The sequence below is a fragment of the Buteo buteo genome, chromosome 4, assembly GCF_964188355.1.
Source record: "Buteo buteo chromosome 4, bButBut1.hap1.1, whole genome shotgun sequence".
NCBI classification, from domain to species: domain Eukaryota; kingdom Metazoa; phylum Chordata; class Aves; order Accipitriformes; family Accipitridae; genus Buteo; species Buteo buteo.
In genome coordinates this window covers 63,552,956-63,575,183 of record NC_134174.1, presented here as the reverse complement: position 1 = coordinate 63,575,183, position 22,228 = coordinate 63,552,956, and the positions used below count along the sequence as shown (strand labels likewise).

Genomic DNA, 22,228 nt, shown 5'->3' with positions numbered 1-22,228 from the left:
GAGTCCCAGTCGCAGGCACCGAGTTCTGCTCTGTGATACCACCCCTGTTCGGGGTTCAAAGTGCTAATTAACGGCGCTTTCTTCTGTGCCCATGACAGAGGTTGGTTTCACGGTCCCAAATAACAGCGCCCTACAGCACTGCTTCCTACAAAACACCTCATCACGGTGTACGTGGCACGGAACGAGGCAGACGGGCCTCCTTCCCCATCGTCTCTGCTCTTGGTGAGCCCCTTGAGCATTGCGCATCTCCCACCGATCGATCGCAGCCTTTCCAAGCGGTCCCGTACTTACGCACGGCGGTGTCTGAAGACGGGCAGGCCGCGTTACCGCCAGCCTGTGGGCACGGTACGTGAAACCGTGACCTCCGCTCGCCAACGCGACGCGCAGCAGTAACACGTTCCGGTAGAAACCGGGCTCCCCTCAGCCAAACAGGCACCAACGCGATGAGCAGTTACCGGCTGGGCCCCCTGAAGTGTACCAGACCCCTTTTTTTTTTTATTTTCCGTCATTTATGCACACACTACCGCCGCACCTCAGCGCAGCCTCGCTCCGTCAGCCCCCAACAGAAACCCCCGGGGGCCCGTGGTTCGCCACAGGCTTTCCCCAACTACTCCTGAAGGCCGAGGGCCGCCGGTACCCCCGCGGTGGGGACCGGTCCCCGGTCCCTGGGCCTGCCCCGCTCGGCCCCGGCGCTGGCGGGAGGCGGCGGCGCAGACGGGCGAATCTTCCCGGGCTGCTGCCGGCCAATCCGCGCCGCCCGGGCTCCCCCCCCCACCCCCGACGCGCCCTCTGGCCCGGCGCCGCTAAGCATGCTGGGGGCTGTAGTTTCTTCCCGGCGTGGCTCCCGGCGGGCCGGCGGCGCGGTGACGGGTCCGTCGGACTACAGCACCCAGAAGGCCGGTGGGCCCCCGCCGGCCGTCCCGCCGCCTTTTCCCCGTCAGTGCCTACGATCCCCAGCGCGCTCCGCGGCGCGGCGGCGGGGACCGGGGAAGGAGAATCCGGTCCGAGAGGGAGCGGGCCCGGCGGGGCGCGGCTGCGCAGAGCGCGGCTTCCTGAGTGTCTGGTGGCGGCGGCCATTTTGTGGTGCTTCTTCCCTCTCTCCCGTTCGGGCTGCGGTGTCGGGACCTGGCGAGGGGGCGAGACGGAGCGGGGGGAGCCGGGGCCCTCACCCTCACCTTCCCTTCGCCTCCCTGCGCGGCGGAGCCCGCCCCCCCCCGCCCCCTCCGGCGCTGCCCCGGCGGGTGCAGCTGAGAGCGGCGCTCGCCCACCATTATGGAAGACGACGGGCAGCCCAGGACCCTGTGAGTGGGGAAGGGACCGCGGGGGCCTCCGGGTGGGGAGTGAGCCCCAGCGGGCCCGGGGCGGAGGGGGGGGCCGGGCCGGTGGTGGTGGTGGTGGTGGGGGGGGGATGCGCTCCCTGAGGCGTGCGTGGCCGGGCCGCGGTGGGGGCGGGGAGGCGCGGGTGCGTGGAGAGGGGGGGAACGGGGCCGAGGGGGGTGGGGGGGGTCCCCGTGGGTGCGGAGGGAGGCGGCGGGCGGGAGCGGGGGGTGCTTGAGGAGAGAGCGTGTGAGGGAGGGATGGGGAGCGGGGTCCCGAGCTGGCCGTGGGGCAGGGGGAGCGGAGGGAGGGAGGGGAGAGGAGACGGGGCGGCTGGGGAGAGCGCAGGGTTGCCTTACACCGGTTCAGGGGGACAACGGGGGGAGACCCGGGTGGCGGCGAGGGGACCCCCGCTTTGACCAGGTCCCTATCCAGTGCCGGGGGGGGTGTAGGTTGCGGAGGGGGGGGAGAAGCCCCGCTTGCCCGGCCTGCGGGCGTAAGCCTCTCCCCGGGCCGGCGCCGGGAGGAGCGGGTCGGGGTCGCCCGTCCTCGGGTCCCCTTCACGGCGGTCCCGGCGGTAGGGAAGTTCTTTGTGTTCTCCCTGCGGTGGGTGGGACGGGGAGCACCGCAAAAGGAGACTCTCGGTAGCGGGCGGGTAGGAGAAACTGCTTTTCCCTCCAGTGTTTCACCGTATGGCTCGGTAACAGCCGCTTGGGCCCTGGCAAAAGAAGTAACTGTATGTTGGCCGTGTCTCTCTGGGCAGTGTTTAATCAGTTGGTGGCTGTCACCTGTTTTCTGTTTGTAAATTTGAGCTTTTTTTGGTTGCTGTTGAGTTCTTTCCAACTCTGCAGGTATGGTTTTGATGGGTTTTCTTTGTCCTGCTGACTTACGTGAGGGGGGGCTAGTATGTATGGTGAGGCACTCGAGAGCACGTAATTCTGTTGTTGATTGTTGTAACTAGTTCATAGATTTTCAGTTTCCAGTTGCCAAAGGATGTTACGTGCTGTATGAACAGGACAGTGTTCGGGCTGTCCGTGTAAGAAAGGCAGTCTCAACAGTACGACGTTCAGGCTGCACATATGAGAAACATAGCTCAAGACAGTGCAAATGAAATCTTTGTCTATTCAGGTTTTGGGACAGTAGCCTTCAGAAAGGCTTTCAAAGATAATTTGGATTGAGGGCTGCTTTAAAGACACTACTGAAACAGAGCAAAATAATCTCTGAATTTTGTTTCCACTACCAAAATGATGACTTGGCATTTAAGGCTTTTCGAGGCAATTTGTGTTTTTTCTCCTTCCTACATCTGCAAAAGTTCTTTTAACTTGTTTATAGTGTAGAATAAGTACTTACTTAGTCTGTGCTCCCCAAGATGCATAGTTTAAATAAGGATATTTTACATGCCTTTTGTGTTGATGACCCAAATGGTCTGACCTGGCTTGGCCCTGATAGTGGACGTAGTTTTCAGAGTGTTGCTTTAGAATGAGAGGAGGGAAAAGAGCAAAGTTACACAGCTTTTTACTCAGTTTTGTTATCAAGGTTCCTCTCTTCCCGATTGGCTTTTTTTTTTTTTTTTTTTTTAAATAAGTGCTATATCTAGGCTAAGTTTTAAAATGTTCTTTTACCGCTAACAAGTTTTGGCACTACATTGGGAGTGGGTTCTTCTTACTAACACATTGGTTGATGACCTGACTTAGCCCATAGTCACTGACAAGGAAAAAATTACATTTTTACTAAGATGTCTGAAATAGCATCTCTACAGCTGCCCAAGATGTTTTATTGCACACATGTGACTGTCTAATTTGTCGAACTCATAAACAGCATATACATTCATTTCCTAGTAGTTTTGTACGAAACACAGTCATGCAGGGTTACTTCCCTGTAATTATTTGAGGGCTTTTTTCATAAAACACAAATATTCTGCTCTGTAGCTTTTCTTACATCTCCTTCTTGTCCCGACTTTTATCTGAAATGCCTTTAAATTCAGAATTGCAAGTTGTGTTTTAAAGGTTATTGTCCTGGGTAATACTTTTTCTGTATAGCAGTTATGATCTCTCATAGAAGTAAAACTCACTGCCCCCCAAGAACAACTAATAATATTGTAAGTTGAACTCCTTTTTTTGTTTGTTTTTACGGGGGGGTGGGGGGGGAGTAAGTGAAAAACAAATTGTTTCTTTAGCTATTTGACCATGTGCATAAGCAGTTGGTTGATAGTTTAAGTGATAGTTTATGAATGTCTTTGATATTTCATTTATTCCTTCAGGAAAGAAAAACTAAACCTGTAGGTTAGGAAGGAGTTTTCTTTTTAACACTTGCAAGCAATTTTTTAAATTATAAACGGAAAAATCCACCTAACCACTATTTACCTAATGTTTATGCTCATCTTAAATATCTCAGGAATAATAATTGTTTCCATTTGCAGTACTGACAGGGCTGTTCTGTTGTTTTCAGTCACGACAGGTCAGTCATGAGCTTTTAAGAATTCAAAATATTTTCTGAGGCTTAGTATGGAAAATAGACACCACTTGCATTTTTATTTCTCACATTTCATAACTAATAGGTCTTTATAGAAATGTGAAGAATAACATTCAATATTTTCTGCCAAAAAAGTTTTCCTTACTGCTGTAAACAGTTTGAAGATAACTTGAGAAAGGGGGGCCTTTTTTGTAGTATTTGTCATACCCCTCAGTTCAAATGTGATACAGAGGATTCACAATGTGTAAATTTTTAGCTCATCCTAAAATGAGCTGTGGGCTTCTGGGGGGGGGGGTGGGTGTTTGTTTGTTTTTAATTGAACACTTGAAAGCTCTGTTTTCTGTGAGTACTGTCGGATTTCCTTCCTTCACAAGCTGTATCAAAGTCCTGTTTCTACTTTAAAGTGAAAACTAAACTATCAGAAACCTAACGTGTTGCAAATGTTCTTGGATGTCGCTGATAACTGGAAGAAAAGTTCCAAATTTGTATGTTCTTATTAGTGGCTTTAGGAAAAACTTCAGGAACAGTCACTGAATACCTATGAGTTATGTGATTAGCTTTGCCATGTTACATTCTTAGTGTCATTGAATTTGGATAGGGTGTGTAAGGTCAGCTGTGAACCAGGAGCTGGATTCACTTCTCTTATGCTTCCTTCCAGTTCAGTTCTCTTGTGGAGGAATTTTGTCTGCTTAGTGGAGTCTACAGAGTGGACTTCTCTTGGTATCATTTTATTTCCATTAGCTCACTGGCACTAGGCAGAAATGCTACTAGAATTTCTATGGACTTGTCACCAATTCAATTACCTTATTGCTTATCGTAGTTTCTTCATTTAAATATGGAATCTGCAATTTCTTGCATGTTGTCTGTGCGAGTGTGAAAACATATTTACTATCTTTCCTCCAAATAGTATGTAGGGGAGTTTTGTGGACCTAAAAGTAGTGGCTGTAAATGTCCCTTTCCTCCCTACCTGTCTAGGATACAATAAAAAACAGTTTACCTTCACAAAGAGGATTTTTCAGTTCAAGCCAAAGACTTTAATTCTAAACCTCATTACTTGCTGATATGTGTTTCTTTCATTCTTTAGATAATTCTACAAGATCTCTGAATTTCAAATACAGTTTGTTATTCTTTATGTTGTCAGCAGCATTCAAAAGTGTAATATATTTAAATTTATATCAGGAGCGAGATATATATATGGTTTGGGTTTTTTGTGTGTGTGTGCTTATTAATTGGTATTTAAGTGCTTCAAACTTGCAGAAGGGAACAAACACTATTGCCTGTATGCAAAAAGCCACAACTTTTGCTGCCCTGTCACATTAACCAAGACAACAGCCTATAAAAGTATAGTAAGTGCTTCTTCTCTGTTGGGTTTTATAATTTTTAAAAGTTTTAATAATATATCCTCTAGAATGTATCTAAACAAAAAGATTGAAATTCCATGCAGTAGCATGTTAAAAGCCATGTTTTCTTTAGGTGTAGTTCTGCCTATTTTGGCTTCATAAAGTAGAATAGAAAATACTGTGTTATATCATGTGTAAATTCAGCTAGAAAGGGGAAAACTGGGTGTGCCAATAGGCTGGCCATGTGTGGCAGGTGATTAGCATCAGCTGAGGAAAGTTTTGTGTTTCCAGAAAGGTAAGGTTTCTGTTCCTATTATGTTGAATGTATTTCTTTCCTTAGCTATATAGTATTCAAACGTACACAGATGATATTTGCTTGTATGGTGTTTTTAAGTCATCTTTAACTGTACTGAAGGAGGTAATGTTACTGCATCCAACTTTACTTAAAGACGTGAAAGTAACCATCAAGTTGTATTTTTTAGTGTATTGTTTCAAAGCTGTAGACGTTTGTATTCCTGTATTTTATGTGCACTTCAAGAGATTTGGGTCTCTGTGGGTGTTGTCCTTGTTACATGAACTTTTTATTGTGAAGTATTCTTAGCGTATGTATTACTCAAGTTTCAGTGTGTTAGCAACTTGTGAAAGGTATTAATGCCTTCTGACTCTGGTAATATTAAAACATCAAGGCAGTGTTTATCAGATACATTTAGAGAATTAATGGACCATTAGGACTTTACGTTCCATTTGAATCTAGCAATCAGGTGGTCCAGAATTACACTGCTGATTTTTATGAAGAGGCAACCTGTTTCATAGCTGAAGTTAATGATACAACATTCACACTCACAACTATCTTGATGAAGACATAGTGGTATTCGAAAACCACCTAGTATCTCTTCTAGCAGTTAGTGTGATTTATCTTAGCCTTAATTGAATAGATATTTAAGGAATGGCTTTTCCTGGCTTTTTTTTGTCAGACGAAGAGGAATTCTTCAGATTGCTTTTCAGAGTTCTTGTGTTTCCAAAATACATATTAATATTATGCAGAAAAGGCTGATATTTTGTTTTTCTATGGTGTTAATTGTCCTCCTTACTGTATCTGATTTTGCAGTAGCAATAATGTTAGTAGGACTTCACTGTATTTAATTTCATGTCAGTGCTACTGTACAGGTGCTTATATCAGTATGCTGTTAAGGCATGGTGTTAACTTACACTGTTCTACAACATAAAAAGGAAACAAGTACTAGTAATAAGTTCACAGCAGTATTGACACTTTATGTGGGAATTCGTACTGGTAACTATATTTTCCATCTGATTTTAGTAGTGTCAATATTTCCATTTAAAACTGTTAGTGATTTACAACTTAATCTTGGTGAATGATTAGCAAAAATTTAGTTAAGGTTTCAGAAGGAAGGTATGGATAAATGTTTAACTGCTAAATTTTCAGAATAGAGAACTGAGAAGTCAATGAGATGGGCAATTTGTCCTGTAATGGGTCTTACAGAATTCTGTAGTTTTTAACTTCTTTACTGAAATGCTTCAACAGTACAGGCTGGAAATGTAGCTTCTATTAATGACTTCTATTAATTCATACATATTTAGTCAAAGTAAGGAGTACCTGAAAGCTTTTAATGGATGTTTCTATATTCAGGTGATGTGATATATAAGAAACTCACTCTGGATCTTGTGTAGCATTGAAATCCTGACTGAGGAAGTGCAGAACTGTTTCATAGTTGTTGAAAGAATAACAACATAAACAGAAATTTGTTGATATTGTTGTGTGGTGTTCAGATGAAAACAAATAGTGTCCATTTTAATTTTGCTGAAGCTAGATGAAAATCCTGTTGTCAAACACAGAAATTGCTTTTCAAAATTTTTAAAGGGATGCCCATTAAGCAAAAGAAGTGTGTACACTTAAATTGCTGTACTCAAAAGAATTTGGCTTGTGCATAGACTAAGAAATGCTGGTTCACATTTATGTTCACTGAAGTGTATTAACAGCTCAGACTGACTTTAGCTTTCTGTGTTATGACATTCTATAATAGATTAGAGTAAAATGAATAAAATGTATATTGTTTCAACAGCTGAATCACAAAAGTTCTGCTCGTGTTACTGGTTGCATTTGAATACTTTGTCTTGACAGGCTTACTTGTAAAGATAATGAATGTCCCTGTGCTGATGACTTTTGAGTTCTGTTGCTGTGACAAGCCTTTCTTTTAACTGATTGCTTTGTTTACAATTTGATTACAAATTAGTCACTTTTTTTTTTTAAGAATACAGTTCTGCATGCATGGCTCTCTTGGCCATCTCTGTGATCTGGTTTTACTTTTTGTGAGTGTAAAATGTAGCAGAGTATCTAGAAGTAGTTCTAAAATTTGGCTATTGGATTTCTGGCTATCTGGGTAAATCTAGGACTCTAATAGGTATTTCAAAACTTGGAATTATTTCTAAGATTTTATAAATAAAAAAATCAGGAAGTATGGGTGATATTAAAATAACACTGACAGAATTTGGGGGAGTTTTACAGAGGTGGTAGCTGTTGAGATAGATGCTGTGTGGAGCATTCCTATGGCATAATGCTGCATAAATTGCCTATTGGTGAGTGGGCTGGTTTTCCAAATGTTCAGGAAAACAGAAAAATTGAGTTGGTTGCTTGCAAGGCAGCACAGCTTATCTCTGATAGCTACTACTGAACGAGTAGGGGTTAGATGTAGGTTTGTACCTGAATTCAGGAGTAGTCTGGATTAGATGCTCAGTGGGAAGTGAAACTTAAAGCATCTTTGCCCACTTGGTTGCTTGTTCTGCCCAACATTCTTAAGCAATGTTCTTCCTGCGTTTGACATTTCTCTGCCAAAGAAATGATTGGCACTAGATATCTGTGTCCAGTACTGTGTCTGAATCAAGCTTCATGTTCTCAGTTGTGCGGCCAACTTTATAATTTAGAAACCACGTGAATGCTGCATTAAAACTATATCATGAAATAATTTGTTAATACTGTCTTTAAGATACCTGGGATATTTAAAGGGAGATTTTTCATAATCAAATTTAAGATTTTAAAATCTTAAATACATTTGAAAAGCTGAAAATTTCTGGTTTCAAATGTTGGTTTCTTGTTTCCCTGTGTAGCTATGTAGGAAACCTCTCCAGAGATGTGACTGAAGTTCTTATACTTCAGTTATTCAGCCAGATTGGACCATGCAAAAGCTGTAAAATGATAACAGAGGTAAGGCCTTCCACATCCGGGGTTAGCAAATATAATGTAACTTAGGATAAAGTTGTGCAAAATAAATGGAGTTGGGGGCTTCTTTTGACATTACTGGTAGTGCAGTTTTTTGGGTTGATTGTTTGGCTTTTTGCAGAAGAGACCTGTTGTTGTGTACAGTCCTGTACTTTTGCCTGTGGCCCTGACATACCTTTTACCAGCTGATCATGAGATTGCACTTCATTTAAAAGATTGTTTACCCCCTCTTTTCAGAACCACCTTGTTCTGATGATCAGAAATCTTCTTTCAAGAGTTATTCATGGCTATCTTGTACATTTTTCACTTTTTCACATTTTTCACATAAGCCTCTGTAATTCTTTTCCCTCTCGAATAGCTGCTTCTTTGCTATGAATGAAAAGTAAAAAAATCCTTCAAAATAAGTTTTGCTCTTCCTGAGCCTCTTCTGTGCCAGTGCGAATAGCTCTTGTCTGCACCTGTCTGTTCTTAAATTATTTTTTTCTTGAAAAAAAGTGACAAAATTTCCATAATATTCGAGATAAGGTCTTTTGTACAAAGTGTTGGTAAGTATTAATACTTCTTCTCTCCATTGTAAATACCCTGATACATTTAGGGTTGGTAGCCATTTCTGTGATCTCGCTGAGACATCCTAGGCAACTTTTTGCTCCCTAATATTTTTCCTTCCTTCTGCATTTATAACTGCTATACTTTGAGCAGGCAGGGGCTAATTGGAATTTTTGCTAGGTTTAATCTTCAGTTCTTCAACTCTTTCAGTATGGTCTTCCTACTTTTTAGTACTACTTATGCTTCGTACTAGTAATTACAGATTTCCTGAGTACAGTCACATTTTTTTGTCAGGATTGTTAATGAAGGTATTAAAAGGCAAGTCTTGCGACCAGACTTCTTTAGGAACACTAGTAGTAACTCCTCTGTGGTCGTCTTTTCCTTTCAAGGTGACACACTGCTTTTCTGTTTTTTAGCTGCCTATTATCCACCTGATGCTTGTTTCATCACTCTCATCTTTGTCTTAACTAATAATTTCCCATGTGGCATTGTATTAAAACTTTTTAGTGAAGATAAGAGCTCTGCCACGTTTTCTGTAAGTTTATTGGAGAAAGATAACTAAACAGGAGGATAACAGAGCATAGTTCTGAGTTTTTCTCTGAAGAAACAGTTTTGATTGTCATATGCCCTTCAGAAATAAGGTACTGCTGCTCCAACCTTCAGCTGTTCAAGAGATGTTAGTATCAGTCTGGTTTCTTGAGAACCAGATGAGAAATTCCAAGACTCATTTTACCTTGAGTTAGGCTTTGTGGTTTTAAGATTTTTACATAACCATAGAAACAACAAGTGAGACACCTTTATGAAATAAGTAGATAAACAAAAAGCTACTTGCAGCTATATTCAGTCATACGGAGGTGAATGCACTGGGCTGACCTTAGCACCTGTCACCAAGCAGTCAGCAAGTGCAGGTTGGATTCTAGACTGGAACTGGCCTGCAGCTACAGCGCTTTTAACTGTCAAAGTACCTGTCCATACTGTCCTGATCAATTGTTGTGAACTTTTCATAGGCACCGAGTTGCATTTAAGTGGTTCTTACCTGTCCATTGTTACTACCATTATCGATCAAGTTTATACCTGAATGTTTTCAAAACTTTTATGATTTCCCCCTCCAATCCACTCTTTAGCCAGGTGTATCAACTGTTTGCTCACTCTTTTTCGTTTGTGGAATATGTGACATGAAGATGTCAAGTGTTTAGCTATTTCAAGTGTTTATTTTGGGGGTATACGATACTCGGGGGATGGTGTGACTAGCGTTTACAGGTGTCTTGAACACCTAAAGATCTGGGCACCTGCAAAAGAGGCTCTTCGCATCTTCAGACAAGTTCTTAGTGCTAAAGAAGACCTCTCCACAATCTAAAAGTAAAATTGCACTTCACTTGAAACATAAACTGCACTAAATCTGCTAAGGCCTTAAATGGGTTTCCCAAATCTTGTTTTCATTGCAGCAGGAAAGTACTATGGGAAGAGGGTTGAATTAAGGCTTACTGTTTTGGGGCATCGGGGGTGAATGTGCTTTTAGAGCACTTCATGGCTGTTGTGACTTAAACTCTTTTTTTATGATCTCAGGTTTATTTTCTCTTGTCTGTTCATTTTGCATCAGTTAGAGACACCTAGTACTGACATTATTTTGAAGGATGCATTCATACTACTTGATCATTTTAGGTATATCAAGGCCTTGTGGTCAGTTCAGCTATTAGATCTTAATAGCCTCCCTTGTTCAGGTGTGGACAGAATTCTATCTGAAGATGTACAATCCAGTTTTACAGGGCAGAATTAGAATTTCTTTGTTCATATAAGTGTGTATGAATTTTCAGAAGTTAAATAGTAAAACTGGTAAAGGCCTACTCTTAACTTGTGTTAGAGCTACGCTCTACCTGACGCTGGGGGAGGTTGATATGCAAGAAAGCAGTTTCTTTACATGCTAGACCCTTCCCTGTCCATGCAAGAAATAATTTGTTCAATAGTAAGTGTTTATCATCTTATGTACATGCAGAGTAGTTAATGTAGTTTTGGTATAAGGCTCTAGTTTTTGTACTCATTACATCTTTTAGGCAGATTAAATCCAATGTTAAAATTGCATTCTAATCATCATTTCCACTTGATCAACTTTTCTGAAGACTTTTACATTCTTTGCACTTAATACTCTGGTACATTTAATACTTCAGTGAGCTTTGTCAGTGTTTTTAAAGGTTATTTGATAGGCCATCCTAAAAAACTGGTTTATGCCCAAGATTTAACAGAGTAACAATCAATTGATTATCTTTTTCCCTCAGACTATTTTGAGTCATTTTAAAGGGATATTTTCCAGTTGGTGTGTATAACATTTTTCACTTGAGACTGAGAATATGCAACTTTTGGGTAGCTGTCCGCTAGTGAGTTTCAGGCAAATAAAAGGAAGGACTTCTTAAGTAGGAGGAGAGAGAAAATTGGCAAAAATGTATCTGGGGAACAAACATTTTGAGCTTTGAGTATATATATGAGGCAGAAGACCATTTTTGTTCTTCTCTCCGTTCTTCCTCTTTTTTCCCCCCCTTCCATCCAGTCTGCAGATCACTTTTTTCTGGTAGTTGAATTATTTTTAGTTTAGTAAACTTAAAGTCCTGAGCCCTCATACAAGGTAAACTATACTTCAGAAATTGCGAGACCTTTAATAAAAAGTCCATCTTCATAATTCTTGCATTTAAGTGTAATGTCAAAGGCTATTTCATAAATCTAATGCAAATCATTCTTAAAGTTTCTAGCTATAAGTAATATATTTTCCTGGATTTTCTTCTCAGCAACCCGATAGCAGAAGGGTCAACTCTTCTGTTGGATTTTCTGTTTTGCAGCATACAAGCAATGACCCTTATTGCTTTGTGGAATTTTATGAACACAGAGATGCAGCTGCTGCATTAGCTGCTATGAATGGGAGAAAAATTTTGGGAAAGGTAAGTTGCTTACATTGTAATCTTAGATTTAAGAAATATAGGTTTGTGTAAAAATATTAATAAAACCGTGGGGCATTCATTTTGTTGAAGATGTTTACTGAGGTTAAGTACTGTTAGAATAATATTTTCAAAATACTGATTTAAAAAAAAGAAATGTTTAGGAAACATATCGTTTGTGACATTCTAATTATGACAGCATTTTATATTGAATGATGATTTGTAAACATTGACAATTGTAACCCACCCTTGAATGAACTTATAAAACGTAAGACTTTTGTGAATTTATACTAAATCTTATACTTATTTTCAGGAGGTCAAAGTAAACTGGGCAACAACACCAAGTAGCCAGAAAAAAGATACATCCAGTAAGTAAAGTAATGCCACAGTATCACTTCTACACAAATATCTCACAACGTGGTAATAATTTGTCATAAATGCATTTAAACATAACTTTTCTCCTTCCTGTCTTGTGTTTAATAGAATTTTGCAAACTAATTCTTCTGTTTCTGCTTTACAACTGGGGAAACTGGAGTGGACAGATTAAATTGCTGCTGCTCATCAAATGGAATCCTGGGTGTTCCTCGTTCCTAGTGCTGTGTGCAGAGCATCACTTTCTCAGGAGTTGAAATTTTAGATAGCAGTTAAATATTTGATTAGTAAATTATTTATTTTCAGATCACTTCCATGTGTTCGTTGGGGATTTAAGTCCAGAAATAACAACAGAAGACATCAAGTCAGCATTTGCTCCTTTTGGTAAAATATCGTAAGTATCGTAATAAACATTTCCAATATTAGTTAGAAAATATGACAGTGAAAATTTGTTTCTGAGTTGAAATGTTATTTCTTATCTTTTTGGATAATTTTTCTGATGTTAATTTTGTCATGTTGGGTGGGCAGTAAAGGGGGGTTATTGTTTCATCTCAGTATCTATCATGATTGTAAATACAGTAATGTAATTGTGCTCTGGTTTTGCTGAAAGCAATGTGCTTTTAACCTAATTTATATGCTAATGTACTTCAGCTTTTTATTAAAATTTAATTACTGTTCCTAAGTGTGACTTTTTGTTGTTCAGAATGTGTACAGAGTAGTGACTTGACAACTGGTATATGTTGCATCCTCAGTGTATTTTCTATGCATTCATACTGCGTTTCATAGGCAGTATAGAAAACTGGGCAATTAGAATATAAATTTATGAAGCAGCTAGTTGAATAACTTGTGAACGTTTTGAAAAAAGCTAATACTTATGAGAATGAAATCTACTTTTTTGGATGATAACAGGGGATGAATTAAGATTGTAATATTTAAATGAAAGAATGGTGGATTTATAATATGTGCACACTTCTGCCAGTTAAGAGAATGTTTCTTTAAACTTCTCATAGATAATTCACGTAATACTAAAGCACCTGGTATTTTAATTGAACATATTTAAAATTATAAGAATCCTTGTGAGTGCTAAAGTATGTATGTCCTTAAGAGTACTGCTAAAAAAAGTCTGTTAATCTTCTATCAGTTATCTTTATATAAATCTTTCAAAGTTGCACATGAACGTTTTTGTACTACTTTACAGGAATATATTTCTAAGAACAAAATTCTTATTTTTCTCTTGTTCTGTACGCATATTTTTAAATGAATCATAAATCTTATTTCTTACCTCTGCTATTTTGTTTACTTTGCTTTTTGTCTCTTAATGTGGTAAGTAGTACTGTTTTCAATTTAAAAAGAATAATTCAGGTTTCTGTTTCTCAATCTATTATTTATACCTGAGACCTGCAGTTTTTCTAAAGTCCAAGTCACAATTAAAAGTAATAGCATTCTGGTTATTTTGCAGAATTGCTCATAAGAATGGACAGGATCTTGAAGGCTAACTGCAAGGAACTGTGCACACTGGAACTCAGTTGTAGATTTTTTCTCATTTCTATTTATTCTTATTATACATTATTTATATATACATATTTTAGTATTTACATTTTAACATTCTATATTCAGTGCAGTTCTATATTTCCAATCATTTTAACTTACTCACTAAAATTTCTGTGTAAATTTGTTGTTTTCGTACTGGTGTGCTTAGCATTGTTGTTAGTTTTATTCTCCTTTCTTAAATTTCTGAAAATGTCAATTTTTCAAAATTTACAGCTACCCAAACTCCAAAATGATGGTAGAGAATTGACCAAGAAAAATAAAGAAATCTGTTAACAGGCCATGTATGCCTTTTAATTCCTATTTTTTCCTCTTTTTCGATTTTTTAATATTTCATATATTTTGTATCACTAGGCAGAAGACATTTAACTATTTAGAAAATGCATGGTAAATTAGATAGAATTGTTACAGTAATTTATAGAACAGTAAACCTTAGAGGACCCTAGCCAATAGAATATTAGAAAAGGAAACTTTGTTTCTCTTATACTTCAAATTTGAACATTCTAGTTTTAGCCAGTATAGGTTATGTGGATAGGTTGCATGTTTATTACATGTTATTTTTTTTGTCCTACTGCTTTTTTCTAACAGGTAAAGAAGCAATAGGGAGAGTTCAGGAATGACTGTAGTTTTAGGGCTAACTGAATTTATAAGAAAAAATTATGCTCACAATACAGTGTGTGTGGTTCCTTTTAGTTTTTATTTTGCAGGTTATTAATATTACCCTCATATAGCTGTGCTTCTTTTCACAGGGATGCACGGGTAGTTAAAGATATGGCAACTGGAAAGTCAAAAGGCTATGGTTTTGTATCTTTTTATAACAAACTGGTGAGTAATCACAATGTAGATTTAAAATAATTGCCTATTTTCTACTTCTAGTGTTGCACCTCTGTTTATATATTCACTAGGTATCAGACTTACCCAGGGGAAATAAATTTGCGTGTGTGGGACAAACATACTTTAGTCAAAAACTTCAGTTATTTATGGTTAAGGGTTGAAACAATTCAGACGACAGCGATGCTATGAGAACGTTGCGAAAAAAGATTCGAGGACATCGTGAAACAAGATTCCTGAATGTAGAAAGGTTGTTCGGGTGTGTTAGGGTAGTTCAGCTTAGTCTGTGGAACCACCTCTCCTACAGTGAGTTGGGTGCCTGGTCTGACCAGTAGTGCTTTAGGTCTCCTAGCTGAGGCTCTGTGCCAGGTCCGTTGCGGCTCCCTCTGTTAAGGTAGGAGCCCCTGGAAAACGACGTCCTGGAGCCCTCCAACCGAAGGAGCGCAGTGCCATGCTGCGCAGTGGTGTTTGCCAGGTTTAGGTTCGTGCCAAAGCTCAGTCTTTCTGGGGACCTAATGCAACCAAGTGTGTCATACGCTGAAGTGTGGCTGGATTTATTTGCTTGAGCTCTGCGTCTCAGGAAAGCTCTTGGTTGGTCCTTTGCTTGAGTTAGATTGTTTTGAAATCTAAGATGGTTCTTTGTATTGAGTAATTAATTTGGAGCTAAGAGGTGATTCTGTACTTCTAAAGCATTTTGCTTATGCATATTGTAAAACTGAAGGTTGCTCTTGGTTTTGTGTTGGATGGTGTTATGTAATGGATAATGTTACACATGCTTAGGAAAAAATGCTTCCGACAAGTGACTAGTACCCCTTTCTGATACAGATATTAAAGATGTTATTTGTAGAATTTAATCAGTATAGTACTGGTAAAAATAGTGCTATGCCCTACCATTTATAGCAATACAATTGACTCAACAAATAATTCTTGGTAATTTGGAAGTTAAATAAATGCTTGACAGAGTTAAGAAATTTGGGGAGATTATTTGGAAACTTGAGCTGTACATGTTTAGAGGTATGTGTGGGACAACATGGCAAAACTGTGTAAACTGGTTTCCTTAAATATTTTGCATAGGAGAAACACACACAGTTAAGGATTTTAGGCATATAAGGCTGTTTGTGTAGTCAGAATTCCTACATGTCAAGGCTCTTCTGTCTTCTGTAAGTTATCTGAAGCTGAATCTTAATCGGAAGAAAAAGTTGGAATTTCTTTTCTTCAGATTTGCAAATGCCCTAAGATATTACAATTTGAATGCCTTGATTTAGTGTATTTTTCCACTTCATCTATTTTGTGTTGCAGCTGAAATAGACAAGAGGAATAGATGTCTTATTTCCTTGTACCCTTCTTCCCTTATCATATGGTTGTGTTTGGTTTCTGTGACCATAGGGGAAATATTGTAACAGTCACATGGAATGCAAGTTACTGGATTCTTTTAAGACTGAGGCACAAAAACTCTGATTTAAAAATCTGTATTCACTCTGCAAAATTAATGGATGAATTCTAAATGTAATACTAAAAAGTACTTCTAAAATTTATGTTCTTATTGCTGTTCATTCAGACAGCAGCTGCACCTATAGGGTTATGGCACGACCATCCTGAGCTGGCAGTTTAAGTCCTGTTTTTCAGAATTTACTGTCATCCTGCTAGATTTGGGGAAGTGGGATATGTTCCCAGACTTTAGGTACTCCAGTCTGAGGTCTTAATGCACACCACAGTTATAAAAAAAATAAACTCCTACATTGACGTGGAACAGTTACAGCACAGGCTACGTTCCATTTTTGTCATAGCTGTGATCCTCAAGACTGGCAGCAAGATTCATTAGAGCTTTTTTCATTTCCTAGTCAGTTTGTAACTTACTGTGTTTTAGGAGTGAGGGTGCTTGAATAGTTTGGTGGTGTTTTTTTTTTAATTCTGGTGGCTTGTTTTTGTCTTTTAGGGTTTTTTCTCATTGGTGATCTCTCATAATTTCTCTTTTGTATTTATGTATTGTCTTCAAAATGATCACTCTGTTTAATTAAAACTTAGGAAGATCAAGGTCCTGAGTGATTTGAGTTCGAGATGAACCTGTTACAGCTGGAAGCCTTCAGTGTGAGGCAGGACAATGCTAGTCACCCACCTTTAACTTGTCCATATGTCCTCTTTGTCCTTTGTGCTTGGCGTTTTCTTTCTTAAGCTTTGTGCCCTTGGAAAAGCATTTCAAACCCGTGTACTATTTGCTCTGCCTCTCCTTTCAAAGCGATTGGGGAAAAAATTGCTTCTTCCAAGTGTTAGCAAACTTATCCCTTGCTTACTAGATGTTTCTGCTTACAATGTGAACTTAAAGATTGTCTCCTAATTCATGCTTCAGATAAGAAGTTAAGCCATGTGGGCCATGGACTCTTTAATGTGTGTGTGTGTTCATACAATGACTTCAATATTTAGAGAACTTAAAAAGCGGTGTATGTTCAGACATGTATTGCATGCCTCCAGAGGGCAGAAGAGAGGATGGGATGGGGACGGGGGTTGGTGCAAGTAATGAATAAAAGGAAACTTGTGTGCTCAATCTATTTGTATCTCAGCATTACAATTTCTTGGTAACTACCATTCAGTCTTCCCAAAATTTTAGTTTTTTCTACCTAAATTTGGCCTATTATGTTCAGTGCATATTAAGATTCTGAAAAAACACATTTAGATCTTCTTATACATTGTCTTTTGGAAACATGTGCTGCATGGTATAAGTGTTACTGGGGTTACATCGGAGAAATTTTTCAGTGACATATTTTGATTAAACAGTCTTTCCTGATTTTTCATCTGTTACTATTATATGTATTTTTGTGTATTGTATTTTTAATAACAGTCAATTGGCAAAATAATTTCATACTTTTTTTATAGTTAAAATTATAGTTGTTTTGTTTCAGAAATTGTTTCTGGCATCTATCTGTATGACCTTTGTACTTTTTTGGGCAGCCTTCAAATATTCTTTTACAGATGTTTTTTGTGTAAAGGTAGTATGTGTATGATTATAGTTGGCTTCTAACCTGTGTGTAAAAAATAAGGGTGGGAGGAAGTTTTTACCAAATCATTTGTGAGGGCCTTCTCTGTAACCGATTGGCTTCATGTTACTTTATTTTTGGCTGCTTGCTGTCGTTGTTCAGAATTTCATAATATTTTTAGTATTGTTACTGGTTTTGTCAACAGAATTAGCTGACAACCAGGTCTTTCTTAGAAGTAAACTTGTACATGCTTCTTGTTTTGATGTGTTTATAATCTTTTTTTAATCTCTTTAGGATGCAGAAAATGCTATTGTACACATGGGAGGCCAGTGGTTGGGAGGCCGTCAGATCAGAACTAACTGGGCAACACGGAAACCACCAGCCCCCAAAAGTACACAAGAAAGTAAGACCTTCATGTGATGCTATGTTGTGTTTGTTCTCTTGCACATCGCTGTTCAATGGAGGAATTAAACATAATGTTGCCAAAATCATGGCACTTAATTACATATCTACCTTGACTTCCAGATCTTAAAGAATAGATTTTTTTGGTATATTATATGAATGCAGTGGTGGCGCTACTGGTCTATCATAAAATATTGAATGTGTTCGTTAAATGTACAATTCATACTTGTGTACGAGGTAGGTATCTGGGACTCTGTGGTTACTGTTAGCCTGCTGCTTAAAAACAGCTTTCTCTCTTTATAGATAACACGAAACAATTGAGGTTTGAAGATGTAGTAAATCAGTCAAGTCCAAAAAATTGTACTGTATACTGTGGAGGAATTGCCTCGGGGCTAACAGGTAGGATTTGTTTTATTATTTTTTTTATTATTGAAGCTTTTGGGACACCAAGATGGTTACTAAATCAAAAACATTATATGTTGTAGATCAACTTATGAGACAGACTTTTTCACCATTTGGACAGATTATGGAAATAAGGGTGTTTCCGGAAAAAGGTTACTCATTTGTCAGGTATGGACAGAGAAAAATAAAATCTGTGATTTTGTTCATGTAGTCATGTTTCATCTTTCTGTAATTTACTTGATTGAACTTGTGCTGATACATTAAAAGCTGTCACCATATGTTCATAGAAAAATTTGGAACTTTTAAAAGTGGCCACCAATCTTTTTACCCGAGAAGATGAATATCTGTGAAAGCAGATCTTTTTCTCTGGATTTCCTGTATGTATGGAGTCACTGTTTTTTAACACTCAAGTGAAAGTACTATAAAGCATAACATTAGTTTGTTTTTACATTCTTTAGATTTTCAACCCATGAAAGTGCAGCACATGCTATTGTTTCAGTTAATGGAACCACAATTGAAGGACATGTTGTTAAGTGTTATTGGGGTAAAGAATCCCCTGACATGACTAAAAACTTCCAACAGGTAACTTTAACCTTTTCATTGTATTACAAAAGCACTTGTGTATATACCTGTAATGCCTTCCCAGTTACGATAGCTAAATTTTGTGTTAGACTTCTTATGAAATTCCATGTTCTGTCTCAGTTATGTTCCAGTTGTTCATCAAATTGGGCTAGTGATTTTGATGGAGTATCTGTTACTGTCTTCTGGATATGATTCAAGATAGGGAGAAACTTTGAGGTAATTCTGATTCTTGCTAGTTCACTAACTGCAGACTAGGTGACTATCCAACCAAATATTCTTTGGTATTTAAAATACACTCAAATACTTTTTTCAATACAAGGATCTAATTAAGTCACAGTGATGTCTTATGTTTCTGATCTCATTATTACTTGTTTCAGCCCTGTGATTGATCTAGCCAAAAAATTTGCCTTCAGCACAAAAGGAACATGATCCATCTCTAGAACCTGAAGTACTATGAATTATTCTCTCCTTAGGTGGATTACAGTCAATGGGGGCAATGGAGCCAAGTATATGGAAATCCACAACAGTACGGGCAATATATGGCTAATGGGTGGCAAGTGCCATCATATGGAATGTATGGCCAAGCATGGAATCAACAGGGTTTTGGAGTAGAGTGAGTAATTGTATTTAATTTTTTAGAATATTCCAAGAATGTTATATCTGAGTTTCAGGCTCATTTGATTCAAGGATTGCACAAGGTTTCAAGCCTTAGGTGGACTCCTACATGATTAAAGCTTATGTTTAATGATTACCATGGACCAAATAATGGGGTGAGTCACTCTGACTTGTACTCGATCACACGTTTTATGTGTATGGGTGTTTTGAGATTCAAGGCACAAAGACGACTCCTTTGATAAAGTTTTGGGTGGTGGTCTTGTCTGATATCTAAAAATTTTCTGGATTCCAAATTGAGGTGGTGAATACTGGAGAGTCTGAGCCAGGGAGCCCAGGTATTTGCCTGAAGCATTCATAACCCTGGAGAGAAGAAGCTACATATTGACACTTTAACTTGTGCCATTTCAGAATTTGGGTGAGCTTTTAATACTTGATCTCTTGAAGATGGAAGTCTTCACAACAACTTTTTGTTTTAACATACTTTTAAAATAACTTCTTTGTTTACATAATTCTTCATTATCTCTTGCAATTAAACATATTAAGCCCTGATAAACCGATCACTGGTATTCATGCCAATTAGGTGTTGGGAATTTTTTGCATTTCTGCATCCTTGATGTTGACTTAGAGCCACCTGCATATGTATGTGCCTTTGGAGGTGGTTGTCCTATGCAGCTAGTACCCAAGGTTTGTGGGGCTGTTCTTAAAAAGCTTATGATATTTTCAAGAATCACATGTTGTAGCACTTTACCTGAATTACTCATTAAAGAGAAGAAGAAGAAATTGTTCTATTTTGGTATGAATAGTAGTGTAGGAAGTATGTTCTTTTTTTGTTGTTGTTGTTTTTTGTCCGTTGTCTTGTAAATAACTTGACTAGCTTGCATGATTATTTTTCTTTTCTTGTTTTTTTTCCTTTTTTCTTTTTTTCTTTTTTTAATCATCTTGTTTCTTTTTAAGCCAATCTCCATCTGCTGCCTGGATGGGTGGATTTGGTGCTCAACCTGCCCAGGGACAAGGTGCTCCTGTAATACCTAACCAAGCTGGATATGGTATGGCAAGCTACCAAACGCAGTGAGCTGGGACTCTGTTTAAAAGTGTGTATTTCATGATAGGCTGCAGTTTCCAGTGACATTCTGAAGACTGGAATGTAGACAATGAAAAAAGAAAATATTTATTTTAAAAATGGAAATGTTTGGAACCTTTAGCACAGCTTTGCTTTGGTGAAGGACACAAATGTCTTCTAGTTCTGCCTTTTAAAGTTTTTGTTCATGATGGATATGGACATGTTTTTCTTTGTGTACAAAAATTAAATAAAGTCAATAAAGACAATTCTGACTACAAATTTTGATATAGTAGGAGAAATGGCTAATGAATTTGATCTTTAGGTTACCATTCCATTTTTTTTTTGTTCTGTCTTCAGTGTTTTATATCACTGTGCTTTTTAAGAGAAATGACGTTGAAAAACAACAAGTTGCTTTTAGTTGAACACACATCCTGAAATAAACTGTGGACCAATCATTACAACCTGCTAGACAGTATTGATTTTTCAAGAAACCTATAGGCATAGCTCAGAAAGTATATGTAGGTCTTGGAATAATTTTTTAAAAAAATATTTAATTTTTCTACATGCTTAAAGAAAACAGTCTGATACAAAGAATAGTTCAGTCTAAAATGAAAAACAGTACTGTCTGAGTAATTTCACATAACTTTTACTGTCCACATTCAGGCACACATTAAAACTTTTCAGAGCTGGTTTGCTTAAGACTGTAGTAATTTTGCATTTAATTTTGAGAAGTAAAAACGTTTTTGCAAGTATGTTGTTTGTATTCAAATCAGACAGTCATACTTGTGCTTTTACATAAAGTTTGAAGGCTACACATTGTAAATATTTCATAATTACAGTGTTTCAAAAGCATGCTCAAACATAGAAGTAGCAATGTAATTATTCAAAGTAATACTTAATATACTCTACTGCTTTAAATGCAGTAGATTGACAAGAATGTGCAAGACTGACATTTCCAAAGTTGGCTATTATGTAAAGTTACATAAAGAACTATAACAAAGAGCCTTAATTTTAATTTCATAAATCTTTAATGCATCACCTTTTTGTCATTAGAAATACGAATTTTTTGCTTTACATTATTTGGTATGTAAATACCTTGGTTAACAACCTTGTAAACCTATTTCAAGGTTATTATAAGTTGTATAGTATCTTGAGTGTTTTGAAAAATCTTGATGTTTTTTAAGTCTAGAAATATTTTGCCCAAGAATTTTTTAACAAGATTGTTAAAAACATCTTATTTTAGAGAATATTCAATGTGCCATTTGGTAAATGGAGATGCAGTTGAAACAGTACACTGAGTTGTGACTTATTTTTAATTAAAGTTTTTGTCTTTATGGGTGGTTTGCATGTGATGAACCTGTACAGAGGCTGGGTTGTTTGTGTACTGAGTGTGTAAATGGATAAATCATGAAGATGTTTAAATGGTATACTTGGGTTATTTCTGAATTATTTTATGGATACATTGATATAAACTGCCTCAATAAATTTGAAGTTGAAAATGAATGTAAGTTAGATACAAGTACTGTGTCTTACCTGTGACAGCTAGGGGGTGCAAATGTTTCAGCTGTATACTGAAATACACTGAGGCAGGCACAATTTAAAAAAAAAAA

At 38.3% G+C, this 22,228-nt stretch overlaps 1 protein-coding gene across 7 annotated transcripts; it reads left to right on the top strand.

The window, feature by feature from the left end:
* Window positions 1-1,041: 1,041 nt before the first annotated feature.
* On the top strand, window positions 1,042-20,884 carry TIAL1 (TIA1 cytotoxic granule associated RNA binding protein like 1). 7 transcript variants are annotated; one of them, XM_075026504.1, is made up of 12 exons: window positions 1,052-1,301; window positions 8,253-8,349; window positions 11,739-11,837; window positions 12,148-12,202; window positions 12,513-12,600; window positions 14,504-14,579; window positions 17,852-17,960; window positions 18,263-18,358; window positions 18,445-18,529; window positions 18,820-18,943; window positions 19,417-19,556; window positions 20,513-20,884. In XM_075026504.1, the coding sequence occupies exons 1-12, from the start codon at window positions 1,273-1,275 to the stop codon at window positions 20,628-20,630; spliced, it is 1,116 nt and encodes a 371-aa protein (XP_074882605.1). In that variant the 5' UTR covers window positions 1,052-1,272; the 3' UTR covers window positions 20,631-20,884. The 7 variants fall into 7 exon arrangements, with proteins under 7 accessions (XP_074882610.1, XP_074882605.1, XP_074882604.1 ...); XM_075026503.1 differs by having other exon boundaries at window positions 11,688-11,837; XM_075026505.1 differs by lacking the exon at window positions 1,052-1,301 and adding an exon at window positions 4,207-5,135 and having other exon boundaries at window positions 11,688-11,837.
* Window positions 20,885-22,228: the final 1,344 nt, after the last annotated feature.